This window comes from Bombina bombina, chromosome 8 (genome assembly GCF_027579735.1).
Source record: "Bombina bombina isolate aBomBom1 chromosome 8, aBomBom1.pri, whole genome shotgun sequence".
In the NCBI taxonomy this organism is placed as follows: domain Eukaryota; kingdom Metazoa; phylum Chordata; class Amphibia; order Anura; family Bombinatoridae; genus Bombina; species Bombina bombina.
Window position 1 is genome coordinate 5,882,372 of NC_069506.1, and position 17,005 is coordinate 5,899,376.

Genomic DNA, 17,005 nt, shown 5'->3' on the forward strand with positions numbered 1-17,005 from the left:
TCTGGTTGTATCACTTGTGCTTGTTATAAGTGTTACTATGCGTGTTCTATGGTTGTATCACTTGTGTTTGTTATAAGTGTTACTATGCGTGTTCTATGGTTGTATCATTTGTGTTTGTTATAAGTGTTACTATGCGTGTTCTATGGTTGTATCACTTGTGTTTGTTATAAGTGTTACTATGCGTGTTCTATGGTTGTATCACTTGTGTTTGTTATAAGTGTTACAACCATAGAACACGCATAGTAACACTTATAACAAACACAAATGATACAACCATAGAACACGCATAGTAACACTTATAACAAGCACAAATGATACAACCATAGAACACGCATAGTAACACTTATAACAAACACAAATGATACAACCATAGAACACGCATAGTAACACTTATAACAAACACAAGTGATACAACCATAGAACACGCATAGTAACACTTATAACAAACACAAGTGATACAACCATAGAACACACATAGTAACACTTATAACAAACACAAGTGATACAACCATAGAACACGCATAGTAACACTTATAACAAACACAAGTGATACAACCATAGAACACACATAGTAACACTTATAACAAACACAAGTGATACAACCATAGAACACACATAGTAACACTTATAACAAACACAAATGATACAAACAGAACATAGAACACGCATAGTAACACTTATAACAAACACAAGTGATACAACCATAGAACACGCATAGTAACACTTATAACAAACACAAGTGATACAACCATAGAACACACATAGTAACACTTATAACAAACACAAGTGATACAACCATAGAACACGCATAGTAACACTTATAACAAACACAAGTGATACAACCATAGAACACACATAGTAACACTTATAACAAACACAAATGATACAACCATAGAACACGCATAGTAACACTTATAACAAACACAAATGATACAACCATAGAACACACATAGTAACACTTATAACAAACACAAGTGATACAACCATAGAACACGCATAGTAACACTTATAACAAACACAAGTGATACAACCATAGAACACACATAGTAACACTTATAACAAACACAAGTGATACAACCATAGAACACGCATAGTAACACTTATAACAAACACAAGTGATACAACCATAGAACACGCATAGTAACACTTATAACAAACACAAATGATACAACCATAGAACACGCATAGTAACACTTATAACAAACACAAGTGATACAACCATAGAACACGCATAGTAACACTTATAACAAACACAAATGATACAACCATAGAACACGCATAGTAACACTTATAACAAACACAAGTGATACAACCATAGAACACACATAGTAACACTTATAACAAACACAAGTGATACAACCATAGAACACGCATAGTAACACTTATAACAAACACAAGTGATACAACCATAGAACACGCATAGTAACACTTATAACAAACACAAGTGATACAACCATAGAACACACATAGTAACACTTATAACAAACACAAGTGATACAACCATAGAACACACATAGTAACACTTATAACAAACACAAGTGATACAACCATAGAACACACATAGTAACACTTATAACAAACACAAGTGATACAACCATAGAACACACATAGTAACACTTATAACAAACACAAATGATACAAACAGAACATAGAACACGCATAGTAACACTTATAACAAACACAAGTGATACAACCATAGAACACGCATAGTAACACTTATAACAAACACAAATGATACAACCATAGAACACGCATAGTAACACTTATAACAAACACAAGTGATACAACCATAGAACACGCATAGTAACACTTATAACAAACACAAATGATACAACCATAGAACACACATAGTAACACTTATAACAAACACAAATGATACAACCATAGAACACACATAGTAACACTTATAACAAACACAAGTGATACAACCATAGAACACGCATAGTAACACTTATAACAAACACAAGTGATACAACCATAGAACACGCATAGTAACACTTATAACAAACACAAGTGATACAACCATAGAACACACATAGTAACACTTATAACAAACACAAATGATACAACCATAGAACACGCATAGTAACACTTATAACAAGCACAAGTGATACAACCAGAGCATAGAACACGCATAGTAACACTTATAAAAAACACAAATGATACAACCATAGAACACGCATAGTAACACTTATAACAAACACAAGTGATACAACCATAGAACACGCATAGTAACACTTATAACAAACACAAATGATACAACCATAGAACACGCATAGTAACACTTATAACAAGCACAAATGATACAACCATAGAACACGCATAGTAACACTTATAACAAACACAAATGATACAACCATAGAACACACATAGTAACACTTATAACAAACACAAATGATACAACCATAGAACACACATAGTAACACTTATAACAAACACAAATGATACAACCATAGAACACGCATAGTAACACTTGTGTTTGTTATAAGTGTTACTATGCGTGTTCTATGGTTGTATCACTTGTGTTTGTTATAAGTGTTACTATGCGTGTTCTATGGTTGTATCACTTGTGCTTGTTATAAGTGTTACTATGCGTGTTCTATGCTCTGGTTGTATCACTTGTGCTTGTTATAAGTGTTACTATGCGTGTTCTATGGTTGTATCACTTGTGTTTGTTATAAGTGTTACTATGCGTGTTCTATGGTTGTATCACTTGTGTTTGTTATAAGTGTTACTATGTGTGTTCTATGTTCTGGTTGTATCACTTGTGTTTGTTATAAGTGTTACTATGCGTGTTCTATGGTTGTATCACTTGTGTTTGTTATAAGTGTTACTATGTGTGTTCTATGTTCTGGTTGTATCACTTGTGCTTGTTATAAGTGTTACTATGCGTGTTCTATGGTTGTATCACTTGTGTTTGTTATAAGTGTTACTATGTGTGTTCTATGTTCTGGTTGTATCACTTGTGCTTGTTATAAGTGTTACTATGCGTGTTCTATGGTTGTATCACTTGTGCTTGTTATAAGTGTTACTATGCGTGTTCTATGCTCTGGTTGTATCACTTGTGCTTGTTATAAGTGTTACTATGCGTGTTCTATGGTTGTATCACTTGTGTTTGTTATAAGTGTTACTATGCGTGTTCTATGGTTGTATCACTTGTGTTTGTTATAAGTGTTACTATGCGTGTTCTATGGTTGTATCACTTGTGTTTGTTATAAGTGTTACTATGCGTGTTCTATGGTTGTATCATTTGTGTTTGTTATAAGTGTTACTATGCGTGTTCTATGGTTGTATCACTTGTGCTTGTTATAAGTGTTACTATGCGTGTTCTATGGTTGTATCACTTGTGCTTGTTATAAGTGTTACTATGCGTGTTCTATGGTTGTATCACTTGTGCTTGTTATAAGTGTTACTATGCGTGTTCTATGGTTGTATCACTTGTGCTTGTTATAAGTGTTACTATGCGTGTTCTATGGTTGTATCACTTGTGCTTGTTATAAGTGTTACTATGCGTGTTCTATGGTTGTATCACTTGTGTTTGTTATAAGTGTTACTATGTGTGTTCTATGGTTGTATCACTTGTGCTTGTTATAAGTGTTACTATGCGTGTTCTATGGTTGTATCACTTGTGCTTGTTATAAGTGTTACTATGTGTGTTCTATGGTTGTATCACTTGTGTTTGTTATAAGTGTTACTATGTGTGTTCTATGGTTGTATCACTTGTGTTTGTTATAAGTGTTACTATGCGTGTTCTATGGTTGTATCACTTGTGCTTGTTATAAGTGTTACTATGCGTGTTCTATGGTTGTATCACTTGTGTTTGTTATAAGTGTTACTATGCGTGTTCTATGGTTGTATCACTTGTGTTTGTTATAAGTGTTACTATGCGTGTTCTATGGTTGTATCACTTGTGCTTGTTATAAGTGTTACTATGCGTGTTCTATGCTCTGGTTGTATCACTTGTGCTTGTTATAAGTGTTACTATGCGTGTTCTATGGTTGTATCACTTGTGTTTGTTATAAGTGTTACTATGCGTGTTCTATGGTTGTATCACTTGTGTTTGTTATAAGTGTTACTATGCTTGTTCTATGCTCTGATTGTATCATTTGTTTTTGAGTTCTTTGAATCTATATATAAAAAAAAGCTACTGAACTCGTCTGCCTCGTTACAGGTTCCTCTTGTAGCTATTGACAGTTATTACTATGGAAAGCTGGTTATAGCACCTCTGAATATCGTCCTGTACAATGTTTTCACCCCTCATGGACCTGACCTCTATGGTAAGTGGTTTGAGCTGGCTGCGGTTTTAAATTATTCACATCTGTCTTAAAAGAGCTGTTAGGGCTAGAATTGCTGTTTGTGTCAGTAGTCGCTATACTACATAACATAGCTTGTAAAGGACAGTGATTTTACTGTCGGTAGTCACTATACTACATAACATAGCTTGTAAAGGACAGTGATTTTACTCTCGGTAGTCAGTATACTACATAACATAGTTTGTAAAGGACAGTGATTTTACTCTCGGTAGTCAGTATACTACATAACATAGTTTGTAAAGGACAGTGATTTTACTGTCGGTAGTTGCTATACTACATAACATAGATTGTAAAGGACAGTGATTTTACTCTCGGTAGTCACTATACTACATAACATAGTTTGTAAAGGACAGTGATTTTACTCTCGGTAGTCAGTATACTACATAACATAGTTTGTAAAGGACAGTGATTTTACTGTCGGTAGTCGCTATACTACATAACATAGTTTGTAAAGGACAGTGATTTTACTCTCGGTAGTCAGTATACTACATAACATAGTTTGTAAAGGACAGTGATATTACTGTCAGTAGTCACTATACTACATAACATAGTTTGTAAAGGACAGTGATATTACTGTCGGTAGTCAGTATACTACATACCATAGATTGTAAAGGACAGTGATATTACTGTCAGTAGTCAGTATACTACATAACATAGCTTGTAAAGGACAGTGATTTTACTCTCGGTAGTCAGTATACTACATACCATAGATTGTAAAGGACAGTGATATTACTGTCAGTAGTCACTATACTACATAACATAGCTTGTAAAGGACAGTGATTTTACTCTCGGTAGTCAGTATACTACATAACATAGTTTGTAAAGGACAGTGATATTACTGTCAGTAGTCACTATACTACATAACATAGTTTGTAAAGGACAGTGATATTACTGTCGGTAGTCAGTATACTACATACCATAGATTGTAAAGGACAGTGATTTTACTCTCGGTAGTCAGTATACTACATAACATAGTTTGTAAAGGACAGTGATATTACTGTCAGTAGTCACTATACTACATAACATAGTTTGTAAAGGACAGTGATATTACTGTCAGTATACTACATAACATAGTTTGTAAAGGACAGTGATTTTACTGTCGGTAGTCGGTATACTACATACCATAGATTGTAAAGGACAGTGATTTTACTGTCAGTAGTCAGTATACTACATAACATAGATTGTAAAGGACAGTGATATTACTGTCAGTAGTCACTATACTACATACCATAGATTGTAAAGGACAGTGATTTTACTGTCAGTAGTCAGTATACTACATAACATAGATTGTAAAGGACAGTGATATTACTGTCACTATACTACATAACATAGCTTGTAAAGGACAGTGATTTTACTCTCGGTAGTCAGTATACTACATAACATAGTTTGTAAAGGACAGTGATTTTACTCTCAGTAGTCACTATACTACATAACATAGCTTGTAAAGGACAGTGATTTTACTCTCGGTAGTCAGTATACTACATAACATAGATTGTAAAGGACAGTGATATTACTGTCACTATACTACATAACATAGCTTGTAAAGGACAGTGATTTTACTCTCGGTAGTCAGTATACTACATAACATAGTTTGTAAAGGACAGTGATATTACTGTCAGTAGTCACTATACTACATAACATAGTTTGTAAAGGACAGTGATATTACGGTCAGTAGTCAGTATACTACATAACATAGATTGTAAAGGACAGTGATATTACTGTCACTATACTACATAACATAGCTTGTAAAGGACAGTGATTTTACTCTCGGTAGTCAGTATACTACATAACATAGTTTGTAAAGGACAGTGATATTACGGTCAGTAGTCACTATACTACATAACATAGCTTGTAAAGGACAGTGATTTTACTCTCGGTAGTCAGTATACTACATAACATAGATTGTAAAGAACAGTGATTTTACTGTCGGTAGTCAGTATACTACATACCATAGATTGTAAAGGACAGTGATTTTACTGTCAGTAGTCAGTATACTACATACCATAGATTGTAAAGGACAGTGATTTTACTGTCGGTAGTCGGTATACTACATACCATAGATTGTAAAGGACAGTGATTTTACTGTCGGTAGTCAGTATACTACATACCATAGATTGTAAAGGACAGTGATATTACTGTCAGTAGTCACTATACTACATAACATAGTTTGTAAAGGACAGTGATATTACTGTCAGTAGTCAGTATACTACATAACATAGATTGTAAAGGACAGTGATTTTACTGTCAGTAGTCAGTATACTACATAACATAGATTGTAAAGGACAGTGATTTTACTGTCAGTAGTCAGTATACTACATAGCATAAGATCAGGACAGGGATTTTACTGTCGGTAGTCACTATACTACATAACATAGATTGTAAAGGACAGTGATTTTACTCTCGGTAGTCAGTATACTACATAGCATAGATTGTAAAGAACAGTGATTTTACTGTCGGTAGTCAGTATACTACATAACATAGATTGTAAAGGACAGTGATTTTACTGTCGGTAGTCACTATACTACATAGCATAGATTGTAAAGAACAGTGATTTTACTGTCGGTAGTCAGTATACTACATAACATAGATTGTAAAGGGCAGTAATTTTAATATCGGTAGTCACTATACTACATAAGATCAGGACGGTGATTTCCAGTGATAAAATTGCTACATAACTTGGTGAGTCTATCAAATTTAAAGTACAATGCAGAAGCTTCTGGCACTTCCTACATCACTTACTAAAGGCGCTCTCCCGTTAATTACTGCCAGATTAGCTGCCATTGTTTATACAGCCACAGCCACGGAATGCAATAAGCATTTTGTAATATACTTTCATTACCAAAAATCTGTCTAGTAAAGGTTTTTAGTGGGGTTTTTTTTTAGCAGCATACGCACATATCCTGTGAGTGCACGTGCACTAGTATTCAAGGTCACAAAGCTGTCAGTGGTTTGTATTGTGTTAGTGAAGACTTTATTTGTGTCATGCAACCACTGCTCATTCTCTAAGAAGGTGTGATGTGTGAATGCTGGTGCACAGGCCCAACAGCATATATAAGTATGCCACAGAAAGCCACATGTCATTTTTACTAATGGAAAACAGTGAATTGCACCCGTGCACGTCAGTTTGTACCTTGAGATCCCTTTAACGTCACCTAAGTGAGAGGCTGTTTTACAGCAGATCTTTCAGTATTTATTACATCTCAGTAGAACATTACTTATCTGCCTCATTCTATTGGTGTCCTTTATTAAACATAACTTTGTGCCCTCATTATCCTGTAGGGCAGTGCTTTCCAAACTGTGTGTCGGGACACACTAGTGTGTCGGCAGCAGTGTGTAGGTGTGTCCCTGCTTCAGCACAAATTTTTTTATTTTTTATTTTTTTTTGTTTCTGACTTTCTGCCTGCCTGCTACGCATATCACATGGTTGACTCGTGATTGATACCTAGGGGTCACAGATCATCTTAACCTATTGGCGCAGCTCAGTGTGAACTGAAACTATTCCCATTGGCGGCTTTGGGGGCACATTGGCTCCTGACTGCACGTGTGTCTCCTTAATTGGCTTGTGACAGCACGTTTAGTAAGTGAGTGGGACAGCAGTGTGTTTGCAGCGTGGGCAGTAGTCAATCGGACTCACCGAGCTCTAAGGGCAGCAGTTTAAACGCTGAGCTGAAGTCAGAAGTCAGTGGGGGTTTTTTTGCAGCTAGCTCCCAGTAGTGCATTGCTGCTCCTGCTCTTGATATATGGATAGAAAGTGGAAACTTTAAAAATGCTTAATGATAAAGTGCGAGTGTCTTTATCTAATATTACACCAAATATTCAGAAATTGTGTCCCATCATCCTCATACATCCCATTAATATAGTAAGTAGCTATTGGTGTTATTAAACTTTTGTTTATTCTTGCACATACTTACTGTTACTTGTAAATACATTTTGTTATTATATAATTTATGTTTGTGTCCATATCTCTTAAAACAAGTTAGTTTAACCTCCTGTTTGCCAGTACAACTGATTTACTGTGTCGCGAAATTATGTAGGTCTAAAAAGTGCGTCGCCAACATGAAAAGTTTGGAAAGCTCTGCTGTAGGGTAATGAGCGGCGCTTGTAATATCACATTCCAACCACTAGATGTCTCTGTTGTGCTTTTTGTAAAAGAATGAACTAAATCTCGTATCCAATTTACAGTGCACATTTGTATCGCTTGTCGTTCTCTGCGTCTGTCCTTGCAAATAGGCTTTGAGCTTCCTCTGAGTGATCTTTAGTAAATAGACATAAAACGCACTGTAATTCCCCATAGAGTGATTATGCGGATTAGAAAAACCTGCAATATGTCATTATTTCCTGTAGTTGGACTCTAAATGCTGTTGTTGTGTTTTTCTATTATGCGAGTTGGAAATGCTTAGTCCAGACTTCAGATCCCCGACCCTGAAAGATTCTGTGAAAGCACCATTGGGCTAAAAGAGGTTGCTCTCAGGGGGTGACGCACCCAGGAACAAGCTACTAAACCGTTGTTCATTCCTGGCTGAGCCTTCTCTTTCCATAAAGTTGTTAAATTCAATATAGTGATCGCCTGATCAGAGCAGGAGAAGATTTATATTGAATTAGCCCTAGCACAGGAGATACTACACTAATATACATGTGTGTCCAGGGCTTTAATTCATGCAAATTTACTTAAAGGGACAGTGTAACATCTCCTAATTACAGATCTTTTATAGTGTAGCTTTTATTTACTGATATAGTCTGTGCAGATGAGAAGATTAGTTTTATGTCCCTTTAAGTGCATTGTTTGCCCACATAATTTGGAAAACCCCCCACCTTTAAACGTATTAGTAGTGAGCAGGCTGGCTTGTCGTTATCATTCAGACAGTGTCTGTACTTTTGCTTTGTCCAGACGAATGCGCGACTGGCGAGGGATGACTGTAATGTCTGTCGCACACAGGAAGTGTCATTACACCTTTAAACAAAGTACATTTATTATGTTATCAGAGTCAGCATCTTTGTTTAAACTTACCAGCCCCAGTATCCCCTGGCCCTACCTTGCCTTGGGCAACTTTTCTTTCGCCACTGGCTCCCACACCCTCATTTGCAATGGAGTGGCCTTGAAGAAATGCACTAGGCATGTGCACAAGGCTCGCTCCGTGACCTCTCCACCCAAGGATGTGGCCCTATGGTGATGGCAGCCCATCAGGAAAAGTCTGGATATCCTGGCGGGGAATCCGGCACTGCCACGCTGTGAGAAATGTAATAATGCTCAGTACTTGGGAGAATATGGTGTCACTATCTTGTGTAACGCACCATCATATTCTGTAGCGCTGAGCAGAGGGCGCAGTGAGACGCATGAAAACAAAATCCTAGTTATAAAGCATTTCTGAAAGCTTATGTGGTGCGGTTGATTGACAACTCCTACATTTCTATTGGTTGACTCTGAAAACCTCTACTAGCATGCACAATCGTTATAGATGTTTAAAAGAAAAAAAAGTTTCATATTTTAAAAATATAGGTTAGATGCACAGAGGAAAAACTCTCTTCTACACCTTTAACAAACAATCTGATCATCAAAATCTCGCCGGCACGGAGAGAGAAATCTGGCAACTTGTATGGGGGCTTTTTGTGAGTCTTATATCGTAATGAATGCGTCTCCCAGAACAGTGAGAGCTAAAGTTAGATTATGAGACTCATTAGATCATCTCGCCAGAGAGCTTTAGATGATTTTACTACTAATGCTGTCACCTGTGTATAAGGAACAGCGCTGGGTTTACTTTAAGAAACTTTCATGATTCAGATAGAGCAGCAATTTTATACAACTTTCCAATTCACTTCCATGATCTAAATGAGCACAGTCTGTTTATATTTACACTTTATGACGCACCAGCGCCTACCATTCATGTGCAGGAGTCACAGGATATACGTATATGCATTTGTGATTGGCTGATGGCTGTCACGTGATGCAGTGGGAAGGGAAATTTGAAATTTGTCAGAAAAAAATCTGCTTCTTGTGTGAGATTCAAAGTATGATGTATTGATTATTCTATTTTACTGTGTTTAGTGCTCCTTTATAGGGATATTGTAGAGCAAAAGTCAGCTAATTGGTTTGCTTTTAATTCTTTAGAGCATGTCATTTCTGCACCAGTTGCTATAGAACTCCCGGCAGAGGGTTAAACTAATAGATAAAGTCCCTCTTGGGAGAGAACTTCTGGTCCTAAATACGAGAAAGCTGATGAACCAATCAGCATCAGCAGTTGCACAACCCAGCCAATCACAGGCTGTGTACAGTTCGGCAACTGCTGCGCTTGTTTGGGGGTTGAGTTGCATGGTGAGTGGCGCACAGATTGCTTGCTGTGTCACGTTAAAGGGATATTGTATTGTGTTCTATCAGGTATGTGAAATAGCAGCTTATGTTTAGTATAGTCTGACAAGAAAAAGGTTTTATTCAGAACGGGGAAAACACTAAACTAAAGATCGATATTATATATATATTTTTTTTTAAATGCATAATTTATATAGCAGGTAAAGGCAAGAAGGGTAAACCTGTTTGCTATCTGTTCCTTTTACTGAAGGGTTAAACCTGTTTACTATCTGTTCCTTTTACTGAAGGGTTAAACCTGTTTACTATCTGTTCCTTTCACTGAAGGGTTAAACCTGTGCACTACCTGTTCCTTTCACTGAAGGGTTAAACCTGTGCGCTACCTGTTCCTTTCACTGAAGGGTTAAACCTGTGTGCTACCTGTTCCTTTCACTGAAGGGTTAAATCTGTGTGCTACCTGTTCCTTTCACTGAAGGGTTAAACCTGTGCGCTACCTGTTCCTTTCACTGAAGGGTTAAACCTGTGCGCTACCTGCTCTTTTCACTGAAGGGTTAAACCTGTGCGCTACCTGCTCTTTTCACTGAAGGGTTAAACCTGTGTGCTACCTGTTCCTTTCACTGAAGGGTTAAACCTGTGCGCTACCTGTTCCTTTTACTGAAGGGTTAAACCTGTGCGCTACCTGTTCCTTTCACGGAAGGGTTAAACCTGTGCGCTACCTGTTCTTTTCACTGAAGGGTTAAATCTGTTTGCTACCTGTTCCTTTCACTGAAGGGTTAAGCCTGTGCGCTACCTGTTCCTTTCACTGAAGGGTTAAACCTGTTTGCTACCTGTTCCTTTCACTGAAGGGTTAAACCTGTGCGCTGCCTGTTCCTTTCACTGAAGGGTTAAACCTGTGAGCTACCTGTTCCTTTCACTGAAGGGTTAAACCTGTGCGCTACCTGTTCCTTTCACTGAAGGGTTAAACCTGTGCGCTGCCTGTTCCTTTCACTGAAGGGTTAAACCTGTGCGCTGCCTGTTCCTTTCACTGAAGGGTTAAACCTGTGCGCTACCTGTTCCTTTCACTGAAGGGTTAAACCTGTGCGCTACCTGTTCCTTTCACTGAAGGGTTAAACCTGTTCGCTACCTGTTCCTTTCACTGAAGGGTTAAACCTGTGCGCTACCTGTTCCTTTCACTGAAGGGTTAAACCTGTGCGCTACCTGTTCCTTTCACTGAAGGGTTAAGCAGGTGGTGTGCCGTGCTGTCATTAGCTGTGGTACATGCCTGTATATATGAGTCATTGCTCTTCACAGACACCTTGCGTCAGCAGCACACTTATCTTGTCCCGCGTGACGCATTATGCCTGTCCATTTCATCTGTGATATGCGTTGGGAATAACTTCTGATTATGGCCCTGTGCTTAGATAAAAACTGCTTCTGCTTTTCTTAACGAGCGGGGGGAGGGGGGCTTTAAGTGGCATGGGGGAGAGTTTGTGTCATATCCCCTGTATACAACTGGCGTTACACTCTCTGCCATAGGAGGACGTTGCAGAACTGTCTTTTATTCATGTTTATGCATTTTCCCAATTAAAGTAAGTTACATTTACTTACGCAGGGCATAAAGCTTCCGGTCTGTAACCTGGCGAGAGGACGTATCTCAGCCCCACACCATATTTGCAGGGACCCAGCTCATACTGACATTAAATTGCTCTATAATGGCTCATTATATATGGTAAACAGCTGTGCAATGTGCTCTCATTATTCTGTCCCTGTGTTGCTCTATATGTAAAACACCAGTTTAAAAAAACTATCCGCAGACTTTCAGGAAATGCATTAAATGTATACATAAGGGTCTATATGCTCTGGCTAAGTGGGTCACGCAGGCAAACAATGTCTCTTGTCTCTCTAAATGCTCCGCAATCGTCCCACACCTAGTTAACCTCTTCTAGGGTTGGCCTGCCTTTCAGGGAACTGCAATAGTAGCCAAAATTTGTAAAGCCCACATACCGTAAACCTTACAACAGACGTTCTTCTTTCTTTCTAATGACACGATGAGTCAACGGATCATCTAATTACTATTGGGAATATCACTCCTGCCCAGCAGGAGGCGGCAAAGAGCACCACAGCAAAGCTGTTAAATATCACCTCCCTTCCCTCTAACCCCAGTCATTCTCTTGGCCTACGTTAGTGCAAGGAAGTGGTAAAATTAGGTGTTTGAAAAGATTCTTCAATCAAGAGTTTATTTTTTTTGATAACACAAGCTGGTGTTGTTTGTTCTGCTAGGGTGTAGCCGTAGTCCACATCAGTCTCTTCAGTAGAGCAGTGGTGGCTTTCAAGCAATGGGAACTTGTGGGACATAATTCTCACTGCACCTCCCATATATTTAATGCTGCCCTAATACTGAAAGCCTGAGTAAGATTACTTAAGCTTTATCTTTTTTTCCACAGGTCCATGTGAGGGAAAGGACCTCTCAAACCTAGTGAGCTGCCTTACTGCCTGGCAGATTTCTAAAGGTAAGTGCTAAGTTTGTTTTCTGGGGACACAGGAAAATTGGCACTAAATTATATAATAAGGACACAAAAGATGAAATTATCTTTGGGAGTGAGGATTACGTTATAAGGGCAGTTATGGCAGGCACTGGGGGCGAGGAGATGTGGCTCATGTGTTAGGTGCGTTTTCACAACTCCCGACGGCTTTAGTTTACAGTCATTTGCCTGGGAGGTTTACTTTTGATATGCCCACAATGGGCGGAGCTAACTACGCGACAATGTTTGCGCGCTCTTTTTGTCTGTCTCACTTCCTTTCTGGTGTTACGGAGAGTGGTGAAAAGCGCTTAAGAAGTATTTCTCTGCTACGTTATGGTGACGCAGCAGAACAGCCTCAGATACGTTATTAAAGAGCATTAGATTGAGTCCGGACGTCTACTATCTGTGAAATATACGATCCGGTGGCAGGTAGGCACCTCAGCAAAGCTTAGCTGAGGTGTGGAGATTATCTGCTGTTTATTGTAAAAATTCTACATTTTTCTTGTAAAGCAAAATTAAAACGTAACATTTAAAGACACGGTAACGTGTTTTTTTTCTGAGGTAATTTCAAGTTAAGATATAGGTTTATACAATTTTAATTTGCTCAAATTGTGAATAAGGATGAACCAAGAGGCCCTGCAAGACGTTACATGTACTTTATGTTTTGATGCTAATGTCGAACCACCAATCCCTTTCTGTTCCTCATGTATTGAGAGAACTTTACAGTTCAAGGATAGACTTTTTTCTGAGTCAACATTGTCTTGGGTTGAATGCTGTTTAATAGCCTTCTGACAATGTTCAATATATGCCGCAGCTTTCTCCTCAAGTGTCCCGAAACTTAGCGTCCATACAACCAATGCCCTGCGCTTCCTCCACTACTCCACCTGGAGTTACCTTGCAAGACATCGCTTCCCTCATGTCCTCTGCGGTTTCTGATGCGTTGTCTGCTTTTCCCATGCTGCAGGGAAAGCACAAGAGGAAAATAAAACAATCAGTGAGTGAGGTTACTGACACAGTTGTTGCTATCTCAATTGCCCCCTCTCAGAAGCCTGAGGAGGAGGATACTTCGGTAGCATCTGAGGGTGAAATCTCAGACTCAGACAGTGTAATTCCTCCTGCTGATACTGAAGTTGTATCCTTCAGGTTTAAGCTAGAACACCTCCGTCTATTACTCAAGGAGGTTTTAGCTACACTAGATGACAGCGACAGCATGGTCGTTGTCAATCCTAAAAAAATCCAGTAAGCTAAATAAATATTTTGATGTACCTTCCATGGTGGAAGTTTTTTCCTGTACCAGATCGAGCTACTGAGATTATTGCTAAGGAATGGGAGAGACTGGGTATACCTTTTTCTCCATCCCCTGTATTTAAAAAGATGTTTCCTATAGCAGATTCTATCAAGGAATCTTGTCAGACGGTACCCAAAGTGGAAGGGGCAATTTCCACGCTAGCCAAGAGAACTACTATTCCTATAGAGGATAGTTGTTCCTTTAAGGATCCTATGGATAAGAAGTTAGAGGGGTTTCTCAAGAAAATGTATGTACACCAGGGTTTACAATGGCAACCCGCTGTTTGTATTGCTACTGTCACTAGTGCGGCAGCATACTGGTTTGATGCATTGTCTGAATCTATTCGGACAGACACTCCCCTTGAGGAAATCCAGGATAGGATAAAGGCCCTTAAAGGGACAGTATACACTCATTTTCATATAACTGCATGTAATAGACACTACTATAAAGAATAATATGCACAGATACTGATATAAAAATCCAGTATAAAACGGTTTAAAAACTTACTTAGAAGCTGTCACTTTGGCTCTGTTGAAAAGGTAGCTGGAAAGCCCACTGCAAGTGGCAAATAAGACACTCCCCCCCTCCCCCTTCTTTTGCATATGAAAAGACCCTTTACACAAACAGGAGCAAGCTGGAGTAGGTAGTCGAGCGTATTCACATAAAACTTTGGGGCTTGGTTAGGAGTCTGAAAATCAGAGCAATGTTATTTAAAAATAAGCAAAACTATACATTAATTAAAAAAAAAAACTTTATGGGCTATATAAATAGATTATCTACAAAACATTTATGCAAAGAAAAAATGAGTGTATAATGTCCCTTTAAGTTGGCCAACTCCTTTATCACGGATGCGTCCCTTCAGGTTATTAAGCTGGGAGCTAAGATTTCTGGTTTTGCCGTACTGGCCCGCAGAGCCTTATGGTTAAAATCCTGGTCTGCAGATGTGTCATCTAAGTCTAAACTTTTGGCAATTCCTTACAAAGGAAAGACTTTGTTTGGGCCGGGGTTGACGGAAATAATTTCTGACATCACGGGAGGAATGGGACATTTCCTCCCTCAGGATAAGAGAAATAAACAAAAGGGACGTCCGAGTAATTTTCGTTCCTTTCGTAATTTCAAGGGAAATCCTTCCACTCCCTCTTCCAAGCAGGAGCAGTCCAAACCTTCCTGGAGACCCAATCAGTCTTGGAGCAAGGGAAAACAAACCATAAAGCCTGCTATTGAATAAAAAGCAGCATGAAGGGTCTGCCCCCGATCCGGGACCGGATCTTGTGGGGTGCAGACTTTCATTCTTCGCTCAGGCTTGGGTTTGAGATGTTCAGGATCCCTGGGCGGTGGACATCGTGTCCCAGGGATACAAACTGGAGTTCAAAGCCCTTCCTCTCAGGGGCAGGTTTCTGCTTTCAAGATTATCTGTAGACCAGACAAAAATAGAGGCGTTCTTACACTCTGTTCGGGACCTCTCCGACCTGGGAGTGATAGTTCCTGTTCCAATGCAGGAACTGGGTCTGGGGTTCTATTCCAATCTGTGGTTCCCTAAAAGGAGGGAACCTTCAGACAGATTTTAGATCTCAAGAGTCTAAACAAATTCCTCAGAGTGCCATCCTTCAAGATGGAAACTATTCGTTCCATTCTTCCTTTGGTTCAAGAGGGTCAATTTATGACAACAGTGGATTTAAAGGACGCGTACCTGCATGTTCCTATACACAGGGATCATCACAAGTTTCTAAGGTTTGCATTTCTAGACAAACACTTCCAGTTTGTGGCTCTTCCATTCGGTCTTGCCACAGCTCCCAGCATTTTCCCAAAGGTTCTGGGATCCCTGCTCGCGGTGCTCCGATTGCGGGGCATTGCAGTGGCACCTTATCTGGGCGACATTCTAGTTCAGGCGCCTTCCTTTCAACAAGCAAGATCTCACACGGAAATGTTATCTTTCCTGCGGTCTCACGGATGGAAGGTAAATTTGGAAAAGAGTTCCTTAGTACCAAATACAAGGGTCATTTTCTTGGGAACCATAATAGATTCCTTATCAATGAAGATTTCTCTGACAGAAGTCAGGAAATCAAAGATTTTCAATTCTTGCCTAGCACTTCAGTCCTCTCCTCGGCCATCAGTGGCTCAGTGCATGGAGGTAATCGGGCTGATGGTAGCAGCAATGGACATCATCCGGTTCGCCCATTTCCACCTCAGACCTCTGCAATTAGGCATGCTCAGTCAGTGGAAAGGAGATTATGCGGATCTGTCTCCGCGATTACAACTGGAGCATGAGACAAGGGATTCTCTAATTTGGTGGTTGTCTCTGGATCATCTCTCCCAGGGAACCTGCTTTCGCAGACCCTCTTGGGTGATTGTGACAACAGATGCCAGCCTTCTGGGATGGGGAGCAGTCTGGGGCTCTCTGAAGGCTCAGGGAACATGGACTCGGTCGGAGTCGGTTTTACCCATAAACATTCTGGAACTGAGAGCGATCTTCAATGCTCTCCTGGCCTGGCCTCAGTTGGCTTCGGCCTGGTTCATCAGGTTCCAGTCAGACAATATAACCTCAGTGGCTTACATAAACCATCAGGGAGGAACTCAGAGTTTCTTCGCCATGACAGAGGTA

General features: G+C 39.2%; 1 protein-coding gene across 2 annotated transcripts in view; it reads left to right on the forward strand.

The window, feature by feature from the left end:
* The window catches only part of ALG9 (ALG9 alpha-1,2-mannosyltransferase), a gene marked incomplete at its 5' end in the record, with an annotated part of 288,641 nt that overhangs the window by 52,704 nt on the left and 218,932 nt on the right, over positions 1-17,005 (forward strand). For both annotated transcript variants that reach the window (XM_053690107.1, XM_053690108.1), the window contains 1 exon segment: positions 4,172-4,277. In XM_053690107.1, coding sequence (XP_053546082.1) covers positions 4,172-4,277 — 106 coding nt within the window.